This window comes from Panulirus ornatus, chromosome 36 (assembly GCF_036320965.1).
Source record: "Panulirus ornatus isolate Po-2019 chromosome 36, ASM3632096v1, whole genome shotgun sequence".
Classification (NCBI taxonomy): Eukaryota; Metazoa; Arthropoda; class Malacostraca; order Decapoda; family Palinuridae; genus Panulirus; species Panulirus ornatus.
In genome coordinates this window covers 9228165-9237723 of record NC_092259.1, presented here as the reverse complement: position 1 = coordinate 9237723, position 9559 = coordinate 9228165, and the positions used below count along the sequence as shown (strand labels likewise).

Sequence of the window (9559 nt, the reverse complement as noted above, 5' to 3'; positions counted from 1 at the left end):
AGTACTCACAGTACAGAAATATTGCGTTAATACAAAGCCATTGCAGACTGTTACTGATTTTGCTTGCAAACATAGAACGTGATATAAAGGGGAATAAAGTAAATACGGAGTATTTCAAAGATAGATATCAATTAAATCATTTATTGTAACATTTGTTGATATAATTGTATACAATTGATATATTTGTGTTTAGAATTTATAGCTAACTTATCTTGAATTTATTTATTGTCACACTTTAGTCATATTTTATGCAGTAAAACTTATAAATAAGATAATTTTGTTGTATGGAATAATATGTTTGTCGGTAAGGTACTTGAGCCTTGTTTGTGGATCCGTCAGTTAGCGAAAACATGGCGGTGCAAGGTGATACGGGAACTAAAGATGAAATTAAAACTCAATTTACTACGATAGAAGGAGTGTACAGATTATTGCCGCTGTCAGAATATAGTAGACCTAACAGAGTAGCATATAATAACAGCGGAGGAAGTGGCACCATTCCTCCTGTTAGAGTGTCTTTCGTTAGTTTACCAGACCCAAGTGGGAGTGTTAGTTCGATAAACGGTGATAGAACCAAAATATGTTTTAATTATGGCAGAGAACTATTTGTATATACTTATAGAGGAATTAAAAAGGTATGTGCCGCCGTGTGTTGTCGCTGTGAGCCGTATGAGGGAGCTAAGTACATGTGTTAGTGGAGTTAGCCCATTTTCCAAGCGGGTTCCTGGAGCCAGTGTCACTACGGAGGCCAATGAGGTCAGTGTCACAGTGTCATTGACTTGGCATGGCCATTCACCAGTGCCTGGGAGTGAGGGTATTGCCAGGGCCGGGGTTTGGCACTGTGGTACTGGCCTCGCCACCAGGGCTAGAGTGCCACTGGGGACGTATGCTGGTCATGCTCCTGCCCCTTGACACCTGGGAAAATTAACAGCCTTTGCTCCTGGAGAAAATAAGTTTAAGTACTCATTATGCATTATGATTATTTCTAAGGGGATGATTGTTTTATAGTATGTCCGGAGTTATCAGATACACATGCAAGAATATGAGGAAATGTAAGTCAGTAATCATTAGAATGAAGTTGTGAGTAAAAGATTAGTACTTTGAATACCTGCAAACAGGAATCTTATTTTACACGAAAATGATTCATTTATATTTTGCTATCACGACTATATTGATGTTTGGAAAAAACATAATTATGCTAACAAGAAACTGGTCGTTGGTTCTAGGCAATTTGAAGTCCCATTGTACTTTGTATAGTATGTCACTCCATATTGCTGGGAAACGAGCAGCCAGTCAAATTATTTCAGATTCTATGTGACTCTTCAATCACATTCAACATATGTATCTCTTGCATTGATTTCAGAGGCTTGTTTACCTCCACAGTTGGACTGAGACCAAACTGCACCATTCCACCTCACGTTAGGCAGCTCTGTTTACCTATCACAGCCTAGTTAGTCAGGAATACTTTGTACATATTTGTCCATTATTGTCTGAAGTTCTTCACTGGGCAGTCCGTAATGTATTGAACATTTTCAATCCCTCCAGATTACTGAAAATGTTTTCTGTCCCAGTCAGACGAATTTTAGCAAAGTATAATTGGAAATATACATTCTGATGTTGGATTTCCACTCATTAAATAGGATTAATTGCATCATCGTATAATGTGTGTCTTTTTTTAGATTTAACACGAAATTTATCAATGTTCTGGTGTTGTGTACTTCAACTAGACAATATGAATGACAGCTTGTTTGTGCACGACACTCGGAACACCATTCCGTCATGGGGTTGCCACAGAAGAAAGCATAAAGTACGTAGTGTTTTGGGGAATTTACACAGTAGTTAACTGGTCATATTGAATTGCACAAGATATGACTGAAACTTTGAGAAATTCTCTTGTGAAATTCACTACGGAAAACAATGTATAACACAGTCATTGAATATTAATGTGTAATGCTTAGAAGGTCTTTCTCAGACCCTGTATATACTATGATATATTTATTATTTATTTTACTTGGTTGCTTTTTCCTATGTCAGTGAGGTAGTACCAGAAAACAAACAAAAAATGGCCCATCCACTCATTTACACACACACACACACACACACACATATATATATTTTTTTTTTTTTTTTTTTTTTTTTTTTTTTATACTTTGTCGCTGTCTCCCGCGTTTGCGAGGTAGCGCAAGGAAACAGACGAAAGAAATGGCCCAACCCCCTCCATACACATGTACATACACACGTCCACACACGCAAATATACATACCTACACAGCTTTCCATGGTTTACCCCAGACGCTTCACATGCCTTGATTCAATCCACTGACAGCACGTCAACCCCTGTATACCACATCGCTCCAATTCACTCTATTCCTTGCCCTCCTTTCACCCTCCTGCATGTTCAGGCCCCGATCACACAAAATCCTTTTCACTCCATCTTTCCACCTCCAATTTGGTCTCCCTCTTCTCCTCGTTCCCTCCACCTCCGACACATATATCCTCTTGGTCAATCTTTCCTCACTCATTCTCTCCATGTGCCCAAACCATTTCAAAACACCCTCTTCTGCTCTCTCAACCACGCTCTTTTTATTTCCACACATCTCTCTTACCCTTACGTTACTTACTCGATCAAACCACCTCACACCACACATTGTCCTCAAACATCTCATTTCCAGCACATCCATCCTCCTGCGCACAACTCTATCCACAGCCCACGCCTCGCAACCATACAACATTGTTGGAACTACTATTCCTTCAAACATACCCATTTTTGCTTTCCGGGATAATGTTCTCGACTTCCACACATTTTTCAAGGCTCCCAAAATTTTCGCCCCCTCCCCCACCCTATGATCCACTTCCGCTTCCATGGTTCCATCCGCTGACAGATCCACTCCCAGATATCTAAAACACTTCACTTCCTCCAGCCTCTCACCATTCAAACTCACCTCCCAATTGACTTGACCCTCAACCCTACTGTACCTAATAACCTTGCTCTTATTGACATTTACTCTTAACTTTCTTCTTCCACACACTTTACCAAACTCCGTCACCAGCTTCTGCAGTTTCTCACATGAATCCGCCACCAGCGCTCTATCATCAGCGAACAACAACTGACTCACTTCCCAAGCTCTCTCATCCCCAACAGACTTCATACTTGCCCCTCTTTCCAAAACTCTTGCATTTACCTCCCTAACAACCCCATCCATAAACAAATTAAACAACCATGGAGACATCACACACCCCTGCCGCAAACCTACATTCACTGAGAACCAATCACTTTCCTCTCTTCCTACACGTACACATGCCTTACATCCTCGATAAAAACTTTTCACTGCTTCTAACAACTTGCCTCCCACACCATATATTCTTAATACCTTCCACAGAGCATCTCTATCAACTCTATCATATGCCTTCTCCAGATCCATAAATGCTACATACAAATCCATTTGCTTTTCTAAGTATTTCTCACATACATTCTTCAAAGCAAACACCTGATCCACACATCCTCTACCACTTCTGAAACCACACTGCTCTTCCCCAATCTGATGCTCTGTACATGCCTTCACCCTCTCAATCAGTACCCTCCCATATAATTTACCAGGAATACTCAACAAACTTATACCTCTGTAATTTGAGCACTCACTCTTATCCCCTTTGCCTTTGTACAATGGCACTATGCAAGCATTCCGCCAATCCTCAGGCACCTCACCATGAGTCATACATACATTAAATAACCTTACCAACCAGTCAACAATACAGTCACCCCCTTTTTTAATAAATTCCACTGCAATACCATCCAAACCTGCTGCCTTGCCGGCTTTCATATATATATATATATATATATATATATATATATATATATATATATATATATATATATATATATTATTATACTTTGTCACTGTCTCCTTCGTTAGCAAGGTAGCACAAGGAAACAGACAAAAGAATGGCCCAACCCCCCACGTACACATGTATATACATATATGCACATATAATTACCTATACATTTCACTGCATACATACATATGCATACACAGACATATACATATATACACATGTACATATTCATACTTGCTGCCTTCATCCATTCCCGTCGCCACCCCGCCACACATGAAATGGCACACACACCATGTGCACGAGGTAGTCTTAGGGAAAGACAACAAAGGCCTCATTCGTTCACACTCAGTCTCTTGCTGTCGTGTTATGCACCGAAACAACAGATCCCTTTCCACATCTAGACCCAAAAAAGCTTTCCATGGTTTACTCCAGATGCATCACATGCTCTGTTTCAATCCATTGACAGCATGTCGAACCCAGTATACCATATTGTTCCAATTTACTCTATTCCTTGCACGCCTTTCTACCTCCTGTATGTTCAGGCCCTGATTGCTCAAAATCGTTTTTACTCCATCTTTCCACCTCCAACTTGGTCTCCCACTTCTCATTCCCTCCACCTTTGACATATATATCCTATTTGTCAATCTTTCCTCACTCATTCTCTCCATGTGACCAAACCATTTTTACACACCCTCTTCTGCTTTCTCAACCACACTTTTTATTTCATCATTCTCTCCATGTGACCAAACCACTTTTACACACCCTCTTCTGCTTTCTCAACCATACTCTTTTTATTTCTACACATCTCTCTTACCCTTTCATTATTTACTCGATCAGACCACCTCACACCACATATTGTCCTCAGACATCTCATTTCCAACACATCCACCCTCCTCGGTACGACCCTATCTATAGGCCATGCCTTGCAACCATATAGAATTGTTGAAACAACTATTCCTTCAAACATACCCAATTTTGCTCTCTGAGTTAATGTTCTCTACTTCCACACAATTTTCATCACTCTCAGAACCTTCACCCCCTTCCGTCACCCTATGACTTACTTTCACTTCCCTTCCTCCAATTTTTGTCCATTTAAACTTACATCCCAGTTAACTTGTCTATCAGCCTTCCTAAACTTAATAACCTTGCTCTGATTCACAAGTACTCTTAACAGTTGTTCTCACACTTGTTCATTGTTTTCTGTTTTAGAAGCAGGAACAAATGTAGAAAAGGCCTCATTCATCTGCTTCTGGCACTACCTCACTAACATGGGAAACTGTAAACAAGTATGAAAAAATATATATTGGATGTATAGGTGTTTCTGTTCTTGGCTTGCTTAAGGTTTTATGTCGCATATGTATGCAGAGTTAAGTGCGTTTGAGTGGTATCTTCTTTATGGTAGTTGCATCATGGGCATAAAGGGTTCCTGGGTATGATGAAATGTTATTCGTAGTGTTGTGGTCATGGGTGATGTACATAATGTAAGCAGGATAATGTGATTTGAGCATGTCTGAGGTGTGTGGTGTCTCGTGTGTATGTCTGGTGGGTTGAAGTTTGAATTCAGTCTTGGTTAAAAGTCAATTTTAGTTTTGCATCTTTATCAACTTTTGATATGATGATTTTTTTTTTACTGTTAGAGAATACTATAACAGTTGTGGGGCATGTATGTGAGCATAAGCTGTATCCTGTTGAATCAAATACCGATTGATTATTACAGGAGTAGGAAAAACGAGTTCAGAATCAAAAGAACCTTGAAAAATCACTTAACCTCCCTAGCCATCAATATTTATTGTAATGCTTATTTTCAAGTGGGAATACAGCATTTATATCCATGATGGAGTACCATGCAGATGGCTCTGAACGTCAGCAAACAAACAACAAAGCAAATATGAATTTTGATGAGGTTCAGTATATTTGTACTAGCTATTATTATGGTTATTAGGTGATGTCATCTTGGATTCTGTTGAGTTTTTGCAAGTGTATAACTGTACTTGTACATTAAATGAACCCCACATTTACCTGTATATACATACCCCACATTACAAATACCTTATTTGAAGTAATTTCGGAAATTTACTGATAACTAGGAGTTGCATTCAACTAAGAAAGCACAGGACAGGATCCTGCAAAGTATATGGTACCTGACTGGCAAGGATATGGTGGTTATGAACTGATAAAGTTGTGCAGTTTGATCTCAGACACCTGTACTGGTAAAAGTGAGCCACAAACATATATGCAAAGTATCCATTGATTATATTCGGGAATGCATAAAAAAATTGTAGTTAAGTGTTGTAATTTTGATGTCAGTACTGTTTATTTAGTAGCAGTTTGATAAAATGTAGATGAAATCAGTTTGTAGATTTGATGAAATTTGGAGTAAATGGACTGGGTAGAAGTAGATTGTTTCAGTGGTTAGGATGTTGCAGATAATGTGATTGGCACCCATTCTGATAGAGTAACATTACAATCAGTTTTGTAGAAATGTTTAACTCATGCAGAACCGAATGAAAGTTGACTGGGCTTGGAAAAAAGTAAGGGAGAATTGGGTTAAAGTAGGCAGTGTTGTTTGATATAAGCTTGGTTGGTTGTCAGATCTAGCTTGATTCGATTTTAATTATTATGCCTTACATTGCAAAGCCTTCATCCTTTACCTACTCTGGAACATACAAGTGAAATTCAAGTACAAGAGTTATACTTATTAGCTTATATTGTACTATTTATGGACCCTTTTGTTGATATTTTCTATGTTTAACAGATGCTGCAAAATGTTCATTAGTGAAGTGTGGTAATAGCAAATCTTTGTGCTAGTATTTTGGAATGTAGATTTGGTTTTTGAACAATAATCACATTCAGCAACAGTGTACAATGCCTCATTGTTGGGTCACCAGCTGCTGATGTATAGCTATGAATTTTTTGATGTGAAAGTGAACTTAACATAATCATCAAGAATGTTACAACCTTCACGTGTCTCTTTAGCTCTATGTGATTATAAACAAAGCTTTTGACCTCAAAAACTTTGATTTTTAGCATTAAGTTCTGAGAGAATTTTTTCTATAGCTATTATGATATGTGCTTTTCATTTTTTATGACTAAATACTGGGTATAATTTAGTCTGTAGTATGGTTCTCGGAGATCTTGTCATTTTTTGTGTTTAAATGATTTTAATGGGTTATCATAATTACCTATTTGTATCTGCTAATTATTAGAATATTGCCAAATGGCATGTGAGAAGATAGTATGAGTTAAGTGATTTTCAAGATGGTATTATTGAATTTCTGTTTTTTCTTGAAAGTCCATGTTTATTTACTTATGATCTTCAAACCTACACTTTTTATTGTCATTTGTTACTTAACACACACACACCCCCCCCCCCCCCAAAAAAAAAAAAAAAAAAAAAAAAAAAAAAAATTTGCTCAGACGAACAGAGAGAAGAACAAAAAGTCAGAGATTGGACCATTCAAAGGTGATGGTTATGTAAATGATCATAGAAGAATATGTCAGATGTTAGTTATCCAGTATAACCCAATGTTTAGTACAAGAGAGGATGAAGAAATAGATGATAAAATGATTAATGATTACAGTGAGTGTGTGCTCACAGATGTAATTTATCAGAAACAGATATAGTTGAATCAGTTGATTAACTTAAAAGAAAACTCAGCTTTTCTAGCAATCTTTCTAAAGAAGAATAAAGAAACAGTAGTTGCTGAGACAGTGCATAAACCAAACAAGTGTTGCATATATACACAATATGGCATACATAACACTAGTATGCAGAGGAGGAACCAAACTATTGTTGAAACAATGCACACCGATTAGCCTAACTTTGCGCATGATCGAAGTATCTGAAAGTGTAATAAAAATATATAATGGAACCTCTTATTTCAGCATGGTTTTGTGTCTGGTTCAAGTAGGCAGACACAATTACTAGCCCTTTATATAGTGACATCTTCAGAAATTTGATGGACAGAAAGAATGCAGTCTGTTTCTTAATTTTGCCAGAGCATTTTCTAAAATAGACTACAGAGCATTTATAAAGACAGTAGCAAGTCAAAATATAAAACGAAAAAAGAGAAATATGGATCAAAGAATTTTTAACTGAGAAAATTCTAAGCAGTTGTAAATGCAGACATACTTGAAGATGCACTGTCCAGCATACTGCACAGTACAATTGTAACTGCAGTTCTCTTTGTAATTGTGATCTCAGACATAGATAAGGAAGTAAGAGAGAGTGTAGTCAGATGTTTTGCAGATGACAGGAGAGTAAGTAAAGCAATAGAGAGCATGAAAAAAAAATCAAGAGACCTGGATGGTATCCACAGATGGGCAGATGAGATGAGAACTTAATGGAATTTGATGATGAGAAATTTGAACATGTAATTGTCGGACAGCTAATGCTATCATAGAACTTTCATAGAGAGGCCCTACAGAAAAATGAATAGAGAATGAAGCAAACATCAAAGATTTGGGAGTAATTATCCATGAAAAACCTTAATTCTAGAAACATATTGAAAAGATGTTTTCAAGACAAGTGATCAGTTGATTGACAGAATATTTGCAACAAGAGACATGGTGAAAATGTATGATATATATATATATATATATATATATATATATATATATATATATATATATATATATATATATATTTTTATACTATTCGCTATTTCCCACATTAGCGAGGTAGCGTTAAGAACAGAGGACTGAGCCACTGAGGGAACACCCCCACCCGGCCCCCTTCTCCACTCCCTCTCCTGGAAAATAAAGGAAGTAAAGATGAATTCTTCTGTGTTGTATGGTTATCAGTAAAACAGATTGGCTTTAACAAGAATGAGAGAATTCAGAAACACTGTACAGGCTAGATGAATGGAACATTCAGATTATGTTGCATGACTAAAAGAATTAGAGCTGTACACCTAGACATCAGAAGGAGAGAAGATATGATTAAATATGCGTGGAACTAAATAGAGGGACTAAAAACAATGTTCTGATTATGAAAGCAACCAATGATGATACAAAATCGTTAAGTAAAGAGTAATTCTTGGAAACATACTAGAAATGCATAAGAGAACATACATGAATGCCCAGCAAGGAAGTTGGAAAAAAAATTTTATGTGGTACTGGGTGAGGTAAAAAATTTAAGTGGAGTGACGATGAAAACATTAAAAATTAGATTACACACAGTTGAAGACTACCTAATTAACCTAGAATAGATAGCTATGCCAGAGAAGTAGCCGATGAAAGAATATGATTATACAACCACTAAAACAAGTAAAGGGGATGTGGTGAGGCAGGTAAGAGAAATGTCATTCGTGAACATACAAGTGGTGAGCACAACTTGCTAGCCTTGCCACCATGACAAATTCTTGTCATAGGTACTCATAGGTAGGTAATCATATCTTTGTGCTCCGTTAGGTGTGGTAACCAGACTTTTAGAGGCATGATCCAGTTTTGGTCTATGTGTGAACAGCTTACCAAACATTTCAACATCCATATGCATGAATGTGATTTTAACATATGCCAGCAGACACTTTTCTTGCAGGTATCAGAAACATTATGAGTTGTCCAGTGGAAAGCTTCAAGAAATCCCTAGACAGTTCCCTACAAATTGTATCAGATCTTTTAGAATTGTGTGTGGGATGGTGTGCATACATAAGCCTGTAGATTCATGTTTCAAACAGCCTGACTGATTAGAGAGGTACCAAAGAAGCTGAGTTCCAGACTGAGTTGTA

The 9559-nt window shown here is 37.4% G+C and overlaps 1 protein-coding gene across 3 annotated transcripts in view; it reads left to right on the top strand.

Moving 5' to 3' along the window:
• The window catches only part of LOC139760308 (WD repeat-containing protein 20), a 55493-nt gene continuing 45934 nt past the window's right edge, over positions 1-9559 (top strand). Inside the window, exon 1 of one of the 3 annotated variants that reach the window (XM_071683296.1) lies at positions 1-98. Coding sequence is in view for 1 of the 3 variants with exons in the window: in XM_071683295.1 (XP_071539396.1) it covers positions 351-632 (282 nt within the window). In the remaining 2 variants the exon portion in view is untranslated. Of the gene's footprint in view, positions 99-339; positions 633-9559 lie in introns of those variants that run through there. The other 2 variants (XM_071683298.1, XM_071683295.1) reach the window with 2 other exon arrangements.